General features: G+C 42.1%; 1 protein-coding gene across 3 annotated transcripts in view; it reads right to left on the bottom strand.

Moving 5' to 3' along the window:
• The window catches only part of CHD6 (chromodomain helicase DNA binding protein 6), a 213,559-nt gene that overhangs the window by 52,476 nt on the left and 141,049 nt on the right, over window positions 1-20,034 (bottom strand). For all 3 annotated transcript variants that reach the window (XR_004032897.1, XM_030825215.1, XM_030825214.1), the window contains exons 16-19: window positions 18,856-19,051; window positions 2,883-3,047; window positions 1,408-1,587; window positions 236-346 (exon numbers count right to left, since the gene is read on the bottom strand). Coding sequence is in view for 2 of the 3 variants with exons in the window: in XM_030825215.1 (XP_030681075.1) it covers window positions 236-346; window positions 1,408-1,587; window positions 2,883-3,047; window positions 18,856-19,051 (652 nt within the window). In the remaining variant the exon portion in view is untranslated. The remainder of the gene's footprint in view (window positions 1-235; window positions 347-1,407; window positions 1,588-2,882; window positions 3,048-18,855; window positions 19,052-20,034) is intronic.

The following is a 20,034-nucleotide window of genomic DNA, read 5'->3' as shown; positions in this document are numbered from 1 at the left end:
CAGTTCTAATTGCCTTCATCTAATTTCCCAGGTGCCCAACAGACTGAATGGCCGTTTAAAAATGACAACGGTTAAGATTTATTGAGTGATGTCTATGTGCCAGGCATATTTTAAGCGTGGTACAAATATCATTTAAGAACCAAGACTCAGGAGTAAATAACGACTTGAGCTGTATAGGAATTTATTGTCATGTATGACATAAGTGAATGTTCCATGGAATATTATTTTGCTGTACCTTTTCATTCTTTGCTTCAGTGTCTAGTTCAGCTATTTTAGCCCATTTCTGCCAAAAGTTAGGATCATCTAAGGAAATATCTGTTCTGTTTCCTGAAGCCACAAAGCTGGCCTGTGAAGAAGACAAGAATTAATAAACTGTGCTTGAACACAGTACAAACTAATAAAACACCAGTGTTACTTCAAGAGAAACCTAAGTATATTACCTATTTGGATTCAAAATCAAACCCTTAACAGAGCTTCCAAAATGAATTGAAAATCTCAAGGCTATTCTTTTTTTACCTTTTATTTTAAAAATTGAGTGAGGATATTACAATTTCAACTGAAGGGATCATTTTTTTTTGGAGCTTAAGCTGGGAAGCAGGAAGGCAAACCCCGGAAGACAATGGCAATGTGACACTTGGCATCTTGTTTCCTGTGAAAGAGTTAATGCTTAAAACTTTTCTAGATTTTTCTTTCAGTGCAACAGTTACCAAATGTCTGCTATGGAAAAGGTACTAGGCTGGGCAGTATGAGGTGTAGAGACAAGGGATGGTTCATCCATATCCTCCTTATAAAACACTGAACGTCCCACTAAAAAACTTCCAGCTGTCACCAAACAGGAGATTTAATCAAACAGGTCACAAAGCTCACACAGGAATCAGCAGTGGTTGTGGCTAAGCAAACCTGAGAGTGATCTGCTAAGTTTTAAATCCAGTGGCCTAAACAGCAGAGAAAAGAGGCACCCAGACTAGAAGCTGGGAATCTTACGTAAAATCTTTCTCATTAAATAAACAAACTAATTGCTTGAGTTTGGGGAATGGAGTGTTCACTGGAGCTTCCACTCTCTATCAGTGATCAAGAAGTGCTCTACAAGGGAATCAAGATGTCCACTGGAAGGTTTCAGAGCAGTCCTTGCAAACAGAGCCAACTGAGAATAGGAGTGTTTATTCCGTCTGTTAAAGATCAGCTCTCAAAGGTGAGGAGTGGTATTTTCTTTGTATAGTCCCTGACTCCCTATTCAGACTTCCTTCCTCTAAGGAGCTACATCTTTAGATAGTCACGCAGACTAAATGTGCAGCCAATTTCTAGGATTTGCATTCAGAGAAACAGAAGCCCTGCTAATGGGTTTCAGAGAATAAACATTTTTTTTTCTCTCCCACCCCCAACAGCTCTGGAGAGAAGGCCTTGTACCTTGGCAAAAGTGGACCCTTTCCCCTCAGACTGGATGGTGATGGTGTGCGTTCTCCTCTGCAAAATCTGGTCTATGTCTTCTTCACAGAACTTGGAGCCTTCATCTTCTTCATCCATTAAGGCTCCATAAGCACCTTTCCGGAGTAGGTCCTCTACCTCCATTTTTGAGAGCTGCTGTACCTGGACAGGTCACCAAAGGCTACTCACAAAGTGGAAAATGTATAGGAGAAAAACAGCCTCAAATCTGTTTTTTGTGATTCAGCGCATAGTTCCTCCACAAACTGCATGTTAGAAGAACAAAGGACGTGCGCAACAAACTTCAGCTAGTGAAAACCCAGATGCGATACTCTGGGGAGGGGAGGCAGACAGTCCTCTATAGGCAGCTCTGAAATGAAGCTCAGCACATGATCCAAGGTCCCTAACATTCTTCAGGACGTTGGTTATTATCAAATGTCACAAGCCACTACAACTATGCATCACTGAAGATGGTATTTTTGACATCTTCATATTTCAGTTAGAGCTTGTATCTTTAAAAACCTCCAGATGTACCAAACAAGCAGAAGAACGATGATTTATTCATTATTAAATATGTATATTAGTATTGTAAATGATGTCATTTCTCAACTAAAAAAAAAATGATCCCATGACAAATGTGATCTTCTCAAAAAAAAAAAAAAAAAAAACAGGAAATGGGGTCCCAAACACTCTTTTCTGGTTCTAATTAAGAATCTGGTTCTCTTTATATCAATCACAAGAGGGAATTCCATGACTCTCTGCATGACTGACTTGAAGTATTATACTTAGCAACATATACATAGCTAAGAGGATATGGAACATCTGGACTTAAGACAACTCATTTAGAAGGTTTAGGCATCCAATCTTTGATGCTCTGAGCCCAGAGATTAAGGAGATATTCTGCTTTGTTTGCCTATACTTTAAGATACTTTAAGACAATTTAAGAATCTTAGCTGTAATTCTTACGCCCCCAAAGGGGAAAAAATATTTTAACTGCCTTATTTTAAGCTGCTAATTTATTCATTCATTTACTGACCATCCAGCACTTTATGTTTTTAATATGCCGAGCACTGTTAGGGGCCAAGGGGACATAGATAAAATTGGTCCCAGTACACTCTCAAAGCTCAAAGTCTGAGGTATGAGATAAGACACAGTAACAAATACAATGTTAAGATCTACTGGCTTCTGACGGGCACGGTTAAAAACTCTGTTTACTGAAATGTTACACCAAGCTGGGCAATCTTACCTCATAACTGCTTCTATGGATTTCCTTTAACCACCCAGAAAGCACAGACACCTGACTCTGAATGATGCCCTGTTGTAGGGAATTACCCAATAATGATGTGAGGGCTGGCTCAATACAGCAAAAGTGAACCCTTAAACAGCTGTAAGAAGAGAAGCCTGCCTGGGCTGTGCGACCAGTGTTCCTTAAGACTCCAGAGCAGGCCCATCACACTCACCCCATTGGTGCCACCCTTTCGGTTGATGTCCTGAAGAACAGCCTTGTCCAGCCCCAGCTTTAGGCTGGCCTTGTCAAACATCTCGCGCTCGTAGGAATTTCGAGTGATGAGGCGATACACCTTCACAGCTTTGCTCTGGCCTATGCGGTGACATCGGGCCTGAGCCTGGGAAGAAGAAGGGTCATATGCATCACATCACCATATATATAAACGGCAGCAACCCTGGGAATAGGGGAGTGCTTAAATGTCATGTGGTGTGAGTGGCCGGCTCTCAGTTACAAGTAACGGGAGTGATTTCAGAACAGAATTTAAACCCAAAGGTTGGCTGCCACCTCCATGGCCATTCATTTCTTCTCCTATTGTGTACTGACTACTGTGTGCCAGGGATAAAGCAATGAGAAGGACATGGTGTCCCATCCTGTGCCCCCGCCCCGCTGTGGTCTGTGCAAGGCACCTTGTGAGTGGCACACATTCCCAGGATGCTGTCCTGTCCTCTTGGAAGATATGCTTCAGAGCCGGTAGCACTGAAAATTTATTTTTAAAATTTTGCTACTGAAATTTTCAAACATAGACCAAAATATAGGAAAGTATAATGACCTCTTATGGACAATCTTGTTTATTTTTACCACACTCCACCCTCCCAGATTGTTAGGAAGTAAATCCTAAGCATCATACTGTTTCATCCTTACATATTTCAATACACATTTCTAAAGATACGAACTCTTGTAAAATATGTATTATTATCATTGCCACACTTAAAAACAACTGCATTTCTGCTGTGTCACTGAACAGGTACCTTTATTCCCTGTATTTTCTCTAAACTAGGAGTTCTACCTTGGAACTTGATCAGCTTAAGATTTGAGCATCTGAATGTCCACCAAGAGGCAGATGGTATCTGGTCATCTTTCTTTTGAATTGATGATCATTGCCTAGATCTGTTAATTCATCAGGGGCTACCCTAATGTACAGTTCACATAGGAGGGACAAGCTAAATATTTGATTCTCTTTATTTAATCACTTTCCAAAATAACATCCCAAAAAGTGACCAATGAAATTTTTTTTATTACTTATGGGATAAAATGAAGGCATGCATTTAAATATATCTGCCATGTTTTACTGCACTGCAGTTACTATTCTTATTGCTGTTCACATTTGGCTCATGGGAGCCTCTCTAAGTTGGCTCCTGAGTTCCTTCAACATGACCTAGTCAAATGTGGAAAAAAGGAAGACGAAAATCAACTCTGCGGTATTTGAATGGACTGAAGGTATCAGTATGAACTCATGGTTAGGTGTATATGTATATATACACACATATATAGGTATGGATATGTGTACATTTATGTTTGTATGTTATATCAAAGACTGGTAGTCTTTCGATAGTTCCCTTGCTTTCAACATATTCCACACTCCTCTTGTACATTTCCTGTCCAGACCTGGCTTCAGCCATTTTGTTTCCAGGAGTCCTAGTCTCTTTTAGCGGGAATGTTTTTTCTCCCTGAGTAAGCAAGCAGAGGGGTGATTACTGACACTGAGAGGAAGAGGTGGCCATGCCATGTGAGTGAGCCCTGCAGGTATCACTGGACACCCCGGGTTCTTCCTTATCTTGGCCCAGAGCGGTAAGAAATGTGGCCCTTGCTCCTCTGTGAGTTAGTGGCAGAGCAAGTCTGGAGCCTTGGACTTCTGCTCCTGCCCCATGATCTTGACCCTGGAGTCCAGAATTGCAAGCAGTGGGTCCCCTGTGTCTGAGGCCAGGCTGTTTGAGTTGGATTTGAAGTTACTGGGCCCAGAGAAAGGGGTAAGTCTAAGCAGGAATTCTATGTTTGCCCATAAGGGACTCACCCAGTGCCAGAATCCCTGGATATGGAAGCCTCCACCCATGCCCTGCCCACATTCTTCCCTTAACCTCATGGCTGAAAATGACACCAGAATTTCTATAACTCAGTACTAAAGTGGCCCAAAGACTAAGAAGCCCAGTAAGTACTGGGACAGAAGAGAGGCCACTGGGGCAGGGGTACAGGAAATGGCCATCAAAGCAGGGCTAAAGGAGGGTGGATCCCAGGCACCTCCTGCCACTCGGCCCACTGTGTTACAGAGGTCCTCCTTGCAATAAGAAAGCTTGAAGTTCATCTTGGTGCCCCAAATTTGCATATTTCTGTGATATGATGTGGCTGTGTCACCATCCAAATCTCAACTTGAATTTATCTCCCAGAATTCCCATGTATTGTGGGAGGGAGCCAGTGGGGAGGTAACTGAATCATGGGGGCCAGTCTTTCCAGTGCTATTCTAGTGACAGTTAATGAGATCTGATGTGTTTATCAGGGATTTCTACTTTTGCTTCTTCCTTATTTTTCTCTTGCCGCCACCATGTAAGAACAGCCTTTTGCCTCTTGCCATGATTCTGAGGCCTCCCCAGCCATGTGGAACTGTAAGTCCAATTAAACCTTTTTTTGTTCCCAGTTTTGGATATGCCTTTATTAGCAGCATGAAAACGAACTAATAGAGTAAATTGGTACCAGTAAAGCAGGGCATTGCTGGAAAGATACCCAAAAATGTGGAAGCGACTTTGGAACTGGGTAATAGGCAGAGGTTGGAACAGTTTGGAAGGTTCAGAAGAAGATAAAATCTGGGAAAGCTTGGAACCTCCTACAGACTTGTTGAATGGCTTTGCCCAAAATGCTGACAGAGACATGGACGATAAGGTCCAGGCTGAAGTGGTCTCAGAAGGAGATGAGGAACTTGTTGGGAACTGGAGCAAACGTGACTTTTGTTACATTTAAGCAATGAGACCAGTAGCATTTTGCCCCTGCCCTCGAGATCTGCGGAACTTTGAACTTGAGAAAGATGATTTAGGATATCTGGTGGGAGAAATTTCTAAGCAGCAAAGCATTCAAGCGATGACTTAGGTTCTGTTAAAAACATTCAGTTTTATAAGGGAAGGAAAGAATAAAAGTTTGGAAAATTTGCAGCCTGACTATGCTATAGAAAAGAAAAATCAATTTTCTGGGGAGAAATTCAAGCCGGCTACAGAAATTTGCATAAGTAACAAGGAGCCTAATGTTAATCCCCAAGAGCATGGGGAAAATGTCTTTAGGCCACGTCAGAGACCTTCATGGCAGCCCCTCCCATCACAGGCTCGGAGGCCCAGGAGGAAAAAGTGGTTTTGTGGGCTGGGCCCAGGGTCCCTGTGCTGTGTGCAGCCTAGAGACTTGTTGTCCTGTCCCAGCTGTTCCAGCCATGGCTGAAAGGGGCCAACGTACAGCTCAGGCTGTGGCTTCAGAGGGTGAAAGCACCAAACCTTGGCAGCTTCCACGTGGTGTTGAGCCTGAGGGTGCACGGAAGTCAAGAATTGAGGTTTGGGAACCTCCACCTAAATTTTAGATGTATGCAAACACCTGGATGTCCAGGCAAAAGTTTGCTGCAGGGGCGGGGCCCTCATGGAGAACCTCTGCTAGAGCAGTGCAGAAGGGAAATGTGGGGTCGGGGCCCCCACACAGAGTCCCTACTTGGTCACTGGCTAGTGGAGCTGTGAGAAGAGGGGCACCATCCTCCAGACCCCAGAACTGTAGATCCACTGACAGTTTGCACTGTGTGCCTGGAAAAGCCACAGACACTCAACGCCAGCCCATGAAAGCTGCTGGGAGGGAGGCTGTACCCTGCAAAGGCACAGGTGTGGAGCTGCCCAAGACCACAAGAACCCACCTCTTGCATCAGTATGACCTGAATGAGACACCTGAAGTCAAAGGAGATATTTTGGAGCCTTAAAATTTCACTGCTTCGGTGGATTTCGGACTTGCATGGGCCCCCTTTGTTTTGGCCAGTTTCTCCCATTTGGAATGGCTGTATTTACCCAATACCTGTATCCAAATCATATCTAGAAAGTAATTAGCTTGCTTTTGATTTTACAGGCTCATAGGTGGAAGAGACTTGCCTTGTCTCAGATGAGACTCTGGACTGTGGACTTTTGGGTTAATGCTGAATGAGTTAAGACTTTGGGGGACTGCTGGGAACGCATGAAATATGAAGACATGAGATTTGGAGGGGCTGGGGCAGAGTGATATGGTTTGGCTGTGTCCCCATCCAAGTACCAACTTGAATTGTATCTCCCAGAATTCCCACATTGTGGGAGGGACTCAGCAGGGAGGCAACTGAATCATGGGGGCTGGCCTTTTCCATGCAATTCTCACATTAATGAGTCTCATGAGATCTGATGGGCTCATCAGGGGTTTCTGCTTTTACTTCTTCCTCATTTTCTCTTGCCGCTTCCATGTAAGAAGAGCCTTTTGCCTCTCGCCATGATTCTGAGTCCTTCCCATCCATGTGGAACTGTAAGTCCAATTAAACTTCTTTTTCTTCCCAGTCCCTGGTATGTCTTTATCAGCAGTGTGAAAATGAACCAATACATCCTGGTTTACCAAGTTGTTCTTGGGGCAGGAGGGAAGGCAGAACTTGTTCTCCACTGTCACTTTCTTAGACTCAACAATGCTGGTCACTTCTGGGGAGACCCAGACCCCACTGAGGAAGGAGCACATAGCTGGCAGGCAAGAGCTTATGTGTGAGGCCACCAAGCATGGGCAGCAGAACAGACCCTGGGCTCTCTGTGCACAGCAGGGCCACCAGGAAGACCAGAGCAAAGGTCTTCATAGCATGGGAACAGCTAATCTTTCCTCTCTCTCGCCAGGCTGCAGGGCAAGTGGCTAAGAAACAGTCTAGCCATAGGCACAGGTAGAAAACTTACAGACAACAATCTGGATGCCCTAGAGGTGGTCCCTGCTACTAGGGATGATCATGGTTTCTAGTGCCTACTCAGTGGGCAAATATAGGAAGTGTTTGTGTGTGTAGAGTGTATATAAACATATGCCTATATAAGACAAAATACATCATGAGGTCATACTGATATTTTTAGTTCAAATTATGATTGAAGGGTTTTAGTTTCATCAACCTCACATCTGTATTTCTTTAATCATGTTGAAAAACCCAATTTTCAACCACACCAATATCAGTACTCATTTGATCTGTCCCGTAATATAACATTTTCAGAAAACTAATACCATTACAACTCACTCGAAACATAATTAACAAAAAATTGCAAGATTTTTCTCTCCCCAGCCACTTAGGGTTATACCCTGCTAAGTATGTATAGTGTTTTAAATACACACTTGAAAGTAGGTTTATTTTCTGTAGTTGCAAGGTTAGCAATCCTGAAACTACTTTCTGTTTAATCTAGGATTCAGCAAATGAGTAAAGATATCGGGGGTAGCAGGAGTAAGGGCTTTCACTGTTGGAGAAGGAAATTATAAATATGGAAAGGAGGAAAACTAAAATAAACTCTGCGGTGCTAGAATGGAGGTATCAGTATTAACTCATGGTTAGGTGTACATGTGTATTTATATACACACATACATATACATAAAGGTACAGAAATAGACATGGATATGCATGTTTATGTATGTACATGTGTCTATACACACATATACAAATGAATGCATATATTTACACATATGCATATTTATAGTCTCTCTGTGTGTATTCCAGCTATGTCCACTGAGAGGGCCTAGAAGAAACATCATTGCAGTAGCAATGAACACACCCTCCTGAATCTTGATTGCTAAAAACCATTCTCTATAGAACAGAGCCACAGTGTGCTAGAGAAATGGCTAACTGTAGCTAGGGCTGTGGTAGAGAAAATATAGACTAAGCCTGAAACATATTACTGTGTTAGATGTAAGAAAGTACTCAAAGAATGAGGGAGACATATGAGAATAACACGTAAAGCTTGAAGAGACTCCCACTGGCTAAGTCTAGAACTATATGAACAGAACATCAAAATAAAGATAGTAACAGATTATAACTCACTCAATAAAAAAAGAACCCGCGTATTCATATGGACATAAAATAAATAAATGGGAGAAAAAGGGAACACTCCTCCTTATAGTAGAATGCTAACTAACCAGTGCAGAGCAACAGTTAGAAAATCACCACTTTGTAACCATCATAGTGATGATCGATTCAGCCAAAAATAATCAATGGATGCTAAAACCAATGGGTGATACTTTGATGAGGAACAGGTATAGTTCCAATTCATTTCTCCAAAATTACTTATTATTTTCAAAGGGAAAAACAGAAACTTTATATGTGGAGAAATCTGACAGACATCACTGTACTAAGTGATCAAAGTTACCATCATCAGACAAATGGACACCATGTTATTCCTGATGTGATATATTGAGATGGCTGTGTCAGTTCTGTGGTAGTACTAAACCTAGATCCAACCCTGAGGAAACAGAGACAAATCCAAACTGAGGGACAACCTACAAAAAAAACTGGCCAGTACTCTTCAAAAACTTGAAGGTCATAAAATAAAAAGAAAAACTGAGGAACTGATTCAGATTAACGAAGACTAAAGGGACATGACAGCTAAAGGTAATGGGTGATCCTGGATTGGATCCTGGACTGGGGAAATGACAGCTATAAAATATGCTGAAACAAATGATAAGACTTGAATATGAACTGTGGATTGGAGAACAGTATTTTTATTTCTTGATTCTGAGAACTGAACTGTGAATATACAAGAGAAAGTCCTTGTACTTAGTGAAATACACACTGAAAGTATTTAGGGGACAAGGGGGTAAAATGCCTGCAACTTAATCTCAAATACCTCAGACGAAAAGTGACGAATGTGTCTATGCACGTACTCACAGAAAGAAAGGGACAGAGACACAAACGAGAGAGTGACAAAGGGCAAAAATGATAATCAATGAGGCAAAATGTAAACACAGCTGGTGAATCTGGATAAAGGGTACACTGGAGTTGCAAAATGAAATTATATAGAAATAAAAATGTATGAACATATTAAATATAGACCCTTGAAATAATCCTTTTCTGTGAGTTATAAGCTATTCACTTGATACACAGCTAGATTCAATTGTTTCATTTTGCTTTTGAGTTTTAGGAATTGATGTTTCCCCCTATTAATTTAACCACACTGAAGCAGGTGGTGAAGAAAATAACTAAACTAAGCAACTTTGGCAAATAGTATTCTGATTATATACTGTAACACTAAAGACCAAAAAACCCACTATAGACCAACATTATATTCTAGTAAATATATTTTTCACAAAATATGGGTTAGCAATTCTAAAACTACTTGATGTGTATACTAGGATGAAATGAATGAGTAAATATACTGTGTTATGATAACAAGGTCCAGGCTTCATCCTGCCAGAGAAAGAAGTTACAAATAAGGAAGAGGAGGAGACTGTAATGAACCCGATGATGCTGCACTGTAATCAGAAAATTCACTATGGATGAATATATACAGAATGAATATAGCTGTGTGGTATGAGTGCTTGTGTAAGTATGCATACATCTGTTTCCTAGCTCCATGTGCACAGAGGGTCTAGAAGCAATAACAATCCAGTAGCAGTGGGCATACCTAGTAGCCAGAGTTTGGTTTCTAAATGCTATTCTCAAGTAAAAGAAAGCAAGGATCATTGGAGATGGTCAATTCCAACGCGGGGGCACGAAAAATGTAACATGGACTTGAACATCTCATGGTGCCAGAAAGTAAGGAAGCACTCAAAAAACAATGGGAGCATGTCAAAAAAACACAGAAGCCAATGTAAAGGAGCTACCAACGGCCAAATCTGGACAACTTGAAAACAAAATAAATAGAGTAATGGATTATAAAATAAAAGAAAATCCACAAGTCAATACTGATATAAATAAATGGGAGACAAAGGACAACTTCGTTATAATAGAATTCTTATTAATAAATGTAGAAGGAATGATGAGAATAGAAAATTACCATTAGCTAAACACCATGGTAATAATTTACTGAAAGCAAGAACCATTGATGGAAGCTAAAATTAATGGACAGAAGTAGGATGAAAAACAGGATAGAGTCTCAAAATATCCACTCAGAAGATACTAATTTTTAGAGATAGTTATTTTATGGTGGAGAAACTTGGCAGATGGCACGTTAACCAAGTAATCAAAGTTACATCACAAGTAATAAGATGTATTCATATCATGCATCCCCTGATATAATGCACTGAGGAGGACGTAATATGATTTCTATACTCTTGCCTAAAATGCATAACCTCAAATCTCACCATAAGAAAACATCAGGCAAATACAAACTGAGAACAGTCCACAAAACTGGTCAGTACTCTTCAAAAGTGTCAAGGTCATGAAAGATAAGGAAAGACAAAGGAATCGTCACAGACTGGAGAAGGTTAGGGAGTCACAACTTCTAAATGGAATGTGGATACTGGGCCAGAAAAAAAATATTTCTAGGAAACTGAAGGAATGAATATGGATAAGGTCTGTAGATTAGTTAAAGAGTATCATATCAATGTTGCTTTCTTGGTTTCAATCATTATACTACTGTTAAATAAAATGTCAACATTAAGGGAAGCTGGGTGAAGTATACATTGGAATTCTACATAATTTTTGCAACTTTTAAAAAAGGTTAAAAAATTAATTTTGTTTTAATAATGAGGTAAAATGCTTAAAATGGTTCCAAAGTCAAATACATAAAAAGGGCATATTTGGAAAAACTAGCTTCTTTCCCTGTCACTTCCATCCTGTTCTCTAAAGGTAACCATTTAAAAACAAAGTTTGTAGGCCGGGTGTGGTGGGTCCTGCCTGTAATCCCAGCACTTTGGGAGGCTGAGGTGGCAAAGATGGTGAAACCCCGTCTCTACTAAAAATACAAAATTAGCTGGGCAGAGTGGCACGTGCCTGTAATTCCAACTACTTGGGAGGCTGAGGCAGGAGAATTGCTTGAACCCAGGAGGTGGGGGTTGCAGTGAGCCGAGGTTGTGTCACTGCACTCCAGCCTGGGTAACAGAGCAAGACTCCGTCCCCAAAAAATAAAAACAAAAACACACACAAAGTTTGTTTTAGTTTTACCCTTGGTAGGGAAGGGACAGACAGATACAAAGACACACAGCCTTTTAAGATAAATGCTAGCATACAGTACAAACTTTTTCCACCTTATTTTTTTCCCCACTTAACAATATATCCAGGGTACAATTCCATAGCAGGATATAGTGATATTCTTCATTCTTTTTTCAAAGCTGAATATATTACAGTTTATTCAATTAGTCATCTATTGCTGAACAATTGAGTTGTGTAGTCTTTGGCTATTATAATTTGTTGCTGGACCTTCTTTCTGTATCTTTAGCGGTAGCAAATCTCTGCTACTGGAAGAAGGTTTGATGAATGATTCTGCAAATTAAGGAAGTGATCATGGTAAACAATATGGTTTATGAGACCTTCAAAATAGTAATCTTATACGGCCCTTAAGTACTGACCCTGATTTCTTTTTCTGGCTCATATGGTGTTGAGGGTAAATTACAAGAGGGAGGTGAAAAGTTCTGAGCAAAAGATCTGATGGAGGAGCCCTGCAGACACTGCTAATGGCCTTCGTAGCATCCATCTCTTTCTTGCTCACTGCCAGAACCCTGACTCTTGTACAGGGCAGCAACATGTTCAGCCGAAACCACTCCCAGCCTCCCAGGGATGGCCAGGTAACACAGTCCTAGACAATGAGGTGTAACAGAACCTCCTGAAGATATGTGCCAAAGTTCTGCTTTCCTGTAAAAACCAACATGCCTGCTTTCCTTACTTTTCCTTTCTGGGATGGAACCAAGAGGCTGTAAACCACACATACCGAGGCCAGTGGAGCAGAAAGACAGGAGGAACCCGGGACTCCGATGACACTATGATGTTGCCTCACTAGTCCTCAACTGCCTACCTCTGGACTTGTTAACTGAGAAAAATAAACCCCTGTTTGGGAGAGCCGAGGCCACAAGCAGCTAAATTACATAGAAATAAACATGTTCTCCCCGAAGATGACTTACCTGAAGGACAACAGGGTGAGTCCCATCACATTTAAGAGACTCATCATTTTACAGTCAAATCTCAAACCATTCTTTAGTTTACCAAGAGAACTCAACCAAAAAAAACATGAGACAGAGAAAGAAACATTCAGAACTAGGGCCAGGAACTCAGATGAAGTCCAAGGGAAATGCATCAGCAAAGGTATAAACATAAAAACCTTTGGAGTAAAACACAACTAGGGGGCAGTGGTGCTACAATCCCCCAGCCCTCATCCCTGGAGAAAATTATAGCGCTCTAATGATTTGTGGGCTCACAATTTCTTCTTTATTTTTTAATATATTTGGGGTGGACAAAGGCCAAAGAGAAATGAATAATGATGTTCTGACAATGAAAAAAAAAATGCTGGGTGTTGTGGCTCTCACCCACCTTCCCAGCACCTTGGGAGTCTGAGGCAGGACTGCTTGAGGCCAGGGGTTTGAGACCAGCCTGGGCTGTCAACATAGCAAGACCCTCTCTGGGGTTAAATCTGTCAGATAAGTCAGTCAAGAACTAGTTGAGAACAGGAAGGACAGATGAATTCACAGAATGGGAAAGGGGTGCTTTTGGGCAGCAGAAAGGAGTTAAAAAAAAAAAAAGACATTGACGAGGAGAGGCAGCAGCGTACTCAAAAGGAACTTGACCCATTCTATTTAGGACTGGTGCTGTGTAGTAAGTGCCTGTCCCATCCTGTGCTTCAGAGGTGCCACCTATTCACATCCCACTCTACATGGTCATACTCTTTGTCTGGAATATTCTTCCTTCTTATCTCTTAATTTTAGATCCTTTTCATTATTTCTGCTCAAATGTCATCTTCTTAAAGAAGTCTTCCTAGACCACTCTAAATCAGGGCAACCAACTCCTATCATTCTTTTTTTTTTTTTTTTTTTTTGGAGATGGAGTTTTGCTCTTGTTGCCCAGGCTGGAGTGCAATGGCACGATCTTGGCTCACTGCAACCTCCACCTCCCAGGTTCAAGCGATTCTCCTGCCTCAGCCTCCCAAGTAGCTGGGATTACAGGTGCTCATCCCAACGCCTGGCTAATTTTTGTATTTTTAGTAGAGACATCATTTCACGATATTGGCCAGGCTGGTCTTGAACTCCTGACCTCAGGTGATCTGCCCGCCTCGGCCTCCCAAAGTGCTGGGATTACAGGCGTGAGCCACTGCATCCAGCCCCAACTTCCATCATTCTTATTCCCTTATTTTATTTTCTTTGCAGTAAATATTACTTATCTGTAATTATCTTATTTTTCCTCATTTATTGTCTGCCTATCCTACTGAAATACAACTGTCAGTCTAGCTCACTGGTGTCTCTCCAATACTTTAAGTAACACCTGGCATGTCTCAGTGATCAAGAGATAGTCACTGAATAAATGACTACATAGTATAGTATTTGTGTATACATTTACAAATTATTACTTTCTCATAGCAAAGAAAACTCAACAGGTGCAATCCTCCAAACTCCAGACACACACACTGTCAAGAAATAGGGGATGTAGGCGGGGCGTGGTGGCTCATGCCTGTAATCTCAGTACTTTGGGAGGCTGAGGTGGGTGGATCACTTGGGCTCAGGAGTTCAAAACCAGCCTAGGTAACATGTTGAAACCTCTTCTCTACAAAAATTACAAAAATTAGCCAGGCATGAGGCTCGTGACTGTAACTCCAGCTATTCGGGAGGCTGAAGTGGGTGGAGGTTGCAGTGAACTGACTTCCAGCCACTGCACTCTAGCCTGGACAACATAGTGAGATCCTGTCTTCTGAAAAAATATAATTAAAAAGATAAGAAATAGGGGGTGCAAGCAACATGGTGGCAGCAGAGGAAGAGGCACAGGGGTCCAATGCCTCTTCCCCTTGGAGCAGCGTGGGAGTTTCCTGAGTCCTGCTTCTGGCGATTGTGGGAAGGGCCTGTCTCCTCACTCTGGACTCCCAACTCACTTCCAAAATGCTGCAGACATGCAGCAGCTGCATTATCTTCTGGCTGTGCTCTTGGCCAGGACATCTGCTCCCACACTTTCTGAATTCTGCCTTTAGGAACCTTAGCAGCAGGAAGGACGCAGAACTGTGCAGCCCACCACTGTCATCTTGAACCCTGTTCAACCCTAAGGATCTCTTGCCTCCAGGTGCAAAAAGCCCCCCAGAGAATAAGCCGCAGAAGTATCATGGAACAATGGAAGATGAAGGTTTGTGGTCTCTGAGGGGGGCATGATACCATGTTATTCCCAAGAGGTCTACCTTTGCCTTCAGGGGTAGCAGCAACAGTGGCCTACTCCTAAGAAGAAGATAAAAACCCAGTTTTTCCTTTGTCTTTCCTTCTCAGGCTACTGTTATCGTCCTGTGCCACTTCTTAACCTTAGGTGTTATGGGAAACCTAGACAACACCTGCTGCTGCTGCTGTGCCAGGACTAAATTAGACCCTCTGTCTTCTAAATGATGGTGAGAAAAGGCGAACTGATAACCTTCAGTTTTGTACACACATTGATGCGAATACAGACATATTCAAGGTTTGAGAGAGGGTGTGGCACTTACCTGACTCTAGATAAGATCTCCCCATTAAGGGGACCTAAAAATTGGTTTTCCTTTAATAGTCTAGATAAAACAGTAATATTGTTAAGATCTCTCAGTGCTAACTTTAATCTCTTTTGTTATTCCTAAGTAGAACCCAGTTTCTATCCTGGATCCTAATGAACCTGTGCCTTCATTTTCTGGAAAGCAAGAGGAGGAAAGGAGGATTTGGGAAGAGGAACACGATGATCTCAGCGTCCCAGCCTCCACACTCTCTCTGGAGTAAATATTCTATATTTATAGCACGTGGGTGCAAGGGCAAATGCCAAGGGGCGTGGGAATGTGTGTGTTTGTGTGGGGAGCATGCATCATTCTGTGGACAGTCTCCAGCCCTCTTGCTTTTGGAAAAGCCCTCTTGCTCTCTTCCTCATCACACCAAGCAAGCAAGAATCTTGCTCCATCTCTGTGGGAGACACAGAATTTGGACCTAACTCTCTCTATCACATCTTTTTTATAGCCCACCAGTCCCACTCACTAATAGCCACTCTTCGAGTCCCCTGTCCTAAAACTGCTCTACATTTCTCAATTCTTTCATCTCTACCTAGACTGGCTAGACTTTAAGGAAAAAAAAAAAAGGATGATTCCTTCCGAGTTGTACAAATGTTCTCTCTCACACAGTAACATTTTGCTGCATTCTCCTTACGAACTCCCACCCTGCATCTTCCACCTTGGATCTTCCGCAGTGCTGGTCTTCTTCGTTTCTTCATTCAGGCTGAGCATTGCAGGAAGTTCAGAAACTGATTCAACACACTAATAAAGTTCACACTATCCAATTTCAGTTTGGACTTCACTGCTATTCCTTAATTCATCTCTTGCCAGCTCTCCAGCAGTGGACATTGAGAATAGCTACTCCAAAGCTTCTCCCTTCATCCAAGACCCTTATTCTGGACAGTCCCACCCACCTTCTCTGGTTGCTACACATATAAATCAGTCACCTCAGATGACTTTGCCTTCTCCACTAGGTTTGAATATTCACGTTCTTGCTTTTCCCATGGCATTGCACCTATTCAATTGGTAATGTTTAGACTTCACCTAGGTGAAGCATGGTCATTCCAAAATGTTTGCCTCTGGCCATGAGCTGTTGCCAGCCCCATGCTTCCACTGATTCTCCTGGATATCCCTTCAGGCATGTCCAGCCGAGGTGTCCTCAAACTGGCCATTCAACTTTGGTTTCCTGTGCCATTATTCTTCCAGCTGCCATGCCTCACAGTCACGTTAGCATCACAAAGAAGCCGAGAACTTTGTAACTGTCAAGGACTTAAGAAATCACGTTTTGGGGTTGACAAAAATCTGAAAAGGGCCTGATAGTAAATATTTTAGGTTTTGTTGGCTATGAGGTCTCTGTTACAACTACTCAATTCTGCCACTGTAACATGAAAGCAGCCACAGATTATATACTTACAAATGGGTGTGATTATATTCCAATAAAGCTATTTTTAAAAACAGGCAGCAGGCCAAAAGGCAGTCATTTTCCACCCCTTAATCTGTATCATTGTCGTAAGTAGGTTCTTGATAGTGAGCTGATCAAATATTAGTTTTTGCTTATTATTATTTTAGTGTTGAGTGTGTTACTCCTTTAAAAATGGGTTATTCATTATATCTAGCAACTCATATTCAGCCATCTTTTCACCAGTAGAAAGATGGTAAGCTAGTTATAATCACTGGTTTTCTTTGAGATCACTGGTTTTCTTTGAGGTTGCATGTTGAACATAGTTTACTTTATTATGTATACCATGAAATATTTTCAGTTTTTTTTTTTTTTGAGATGGAGTCTCGCTCTGTCGCCCGGGCTGGAGTGCAGTGGCGCGATCTCGGCTCACTGCAAGCTCCGCCTCGTGGGTTCACGCCATTCTCCTGCCTTAGCCTCCCGAGTAGCTGGGATTACAGGCACCCACCACCATGCCCGGCTAATTTTTTTTTGTATTTTTAGTAGAGACGGGATTTCAGCGTGTTAGTCAGAATGATCTCAATCTCCTGACCTTGTGATCTGCCTGCCTTGGCCTCCCAAAGTGCTGGGATTACAGGCGTGAGCCACCGTGCCCGGCCATTATTTTCAGAGTTTTAACCATCACTAACTTAATTTAAAGCACTAGTTTTCAACTAGTAGGCTGCTTTCTTCAAACACAAGTTTATGTGGAAACTCATTAAATGAAAAAGACAAAGGGCCGGGCGCAGTGGCTGACATCTCTAATCCCACCACTTTGGGAGGCCGAGGCGGGCGGATCACCTGAGGTCAGGAGTTCAAGACCGGCATGCCCAACATGGCAAAACCCCATCTCTACTAAAAATACAAAAATTAGCCAGGAGTGGTGGCAGGCCCCTGTAATCCCAGCTACGCGGGAGGCTGAGGCAAGAGGCAACAGAATCGCTTGAACCTGGGAGGCAGAGGTTGCAGTGAGCTGAGATCGTGGCACTGCATTCCACCCCAGGGGAATGGAGCGAGACTCTGTCTCAAAAAAAAAAAAAGAAAGGAATAGACAAAGTAGCAACTCTGTAGGAGTGAGTGGGTAGAGAAGAAGCCCAGATACCCATTGGCTTAGTGCCCTCTTCCCTGCATCCCTTCTCTTGCAGTATCCCCTAGAGTACCTCTTGAATCCTGTCAAACAGCGGCCTCCAAACTTCTTTTGATCAATCACCTGTATTATGAAAAAGGTTTTGAGCCACCCACCCACCTTCTTCACCACATACCCATAATCCTAGTGTTAGTAAATATCTCAATATACATGCAATATACACTTAAGATGAAGTTCTTCATTAATGATAATGGCTGTAAATCTATATTCCAAATAGTCTCATTGACAAGTTAGAATCTTTTTGGCTGACTTCGTGTCCCATATAGTTAGAATGCTATTGTTTTTACTTTGAAACAAGGTTGATGAAGAACTCCAAACTGGACCCTACTATTTTCTTGCTTGTTTATGTTAGCTTTTAAAAAATGTATCAACTCCAATCTTTGCAGTAATCTTTCAAAGCCACCGGTTATTTAGTTTGGCTAAAACCAGAAAATAGAATCCATAAAGCCACTTAACTGGACACATATAAACTCTAACATGTTGCACTGTGTGGAGAGCAAAGGAACTAGTGAGGCTGCCCTTGTTGCCCCTGCTACGCCATGGAACTCTCCCACCCCTCTGGGTTAACTCGTTTACTGTACATGACACATGACCATCTTAACCAACAAACTCTGAAAATGCCCGAATCATCTACATATCAAGAATTAGAGCATTAGTCAAGCTTAGTATCTTTATTTCTGATAATAATAATAATTAGTAGTTCTAGTCTATATCTGGAGGCTACCACTGTGAAACATCATTTGATTTAATGGAAAGAACCACACTCTCTAATTAGTCGGAAGGGTCGGCATTTACTTTTCATTCAGTTTCACCCCCTGACCAAGGCCCTAAGCCTGTCATCCAGCTGACAGCATGGCATAGAGCATCACAGATGCTCTGTAGCCAAGCCAGGCCCTATCATGATGTTCTGGGATCCAGGACAGCTAGGGTAAAGAGCAATCAACCTAGTGGTTACCTGCAAGTCATTTTGTGGGTTCCAGTCAGAATCAAATATGATGCAGGTATCAGCAGCTGTGAGATTGATCCCCAGGCCTCCCGCTCTGGTGCACAGAAGAAAGACAAAGCGGTCTGAATCTGGCTTACAGAACCGGTCGATGGCTGCCTGGCGCAGGTTTCCCCGTACTCGCCCATCAATTCGCTCATAGGTGTATCTGAGGGGACCCAAATGAACGAAAGCCCAGGCGTTAATCATGACTTCAATGGAGAACAGCACAAAATGCAGGAAGCTGTCGACTGATGGCCTTAAATCCCTCACTTCTAAATTTGGACCAAATGACAGCAGTCTAGAAGGAATCCTGCCCCCTACATATGCAGCAGGGCAGACACTTAAAACTGTATTGCAAAATGCCCCCCTCTCAAAACAAAAAAACCAAAACAAAGCAAAAAAAAAACCAGCTGTAAACTAAGAAGGACTAGAAGAATTAAATCATAAAATACTGATCCCCATAGCCCAAGCAACTTATTCTCTCAAGTATTTTCCAGTTTATACTCGTACTAAATCTAATCATAAGACCAGGAAAAACAAAAGCCTTTCCCATCTACTTTGAGTAGTGCCCATAAAAAAGACTCAGAGTTCCCATCAGTTTCCAGCTACTTTAGGGTAAACCAGAAACGGTAAGAAGATTACACTGTGAGGCAGTCCTTTTATGTCACTTCTAGCCTATCAAGTTCCTCAAAGCTTTGGAGGTACACAGCAAAACCTCCAAGTTTATAGCTGAAACCAAGGTCTTCTGGGCAGTACATTGCCAAGCATAAATCACAGGAAAGGTTTTTGAGGTGTGTGTGTGGGGTGAAGGACTGATTAATAGTTAGAGGAAAATAAAGTAGGAAAGTAAAGCTGAGTATCATTGAGAAGGCATACACCTGTGTGGAAAATCAAGAAACGGGTGGAGTGCATGGTAGAGGTAAGGGTAAAAGGAAAGAGAGTAAGAAATGAAACTGTTAAGGGAACATATCACTCATGCCCATCTAGAGGGAAAACGGAAGAGACCTTTATGTTGGAGATCATGGGATTAACACAGAAGATATAGCAGCAAACTGGACAGCTGCTGGGCATCTTATTCTTTTCTTATTTACCCCTGACAACATATGAATTAACAAGGGGGATGTTACTCTGGGCCCAATTTTGACCCAC

This window comes from Nomascus leucogenys, chromosome 13 (genome assembly GCF_006542625.1).
Source record: "Nomascus leucogenys isolate Asia chromosome 13, Asia_NLE_v1, whole genome shotgun sequence".
Taxonomy (NCBI): Eukaryota; Metazoa; Chordata; class Mammalia; order Primates; family Hylobatidae; genus Nomascus; species Nomascus leucogenys.
This window is presented reverse-complemented; position numbering and strand designations above follow the sequence as displayed.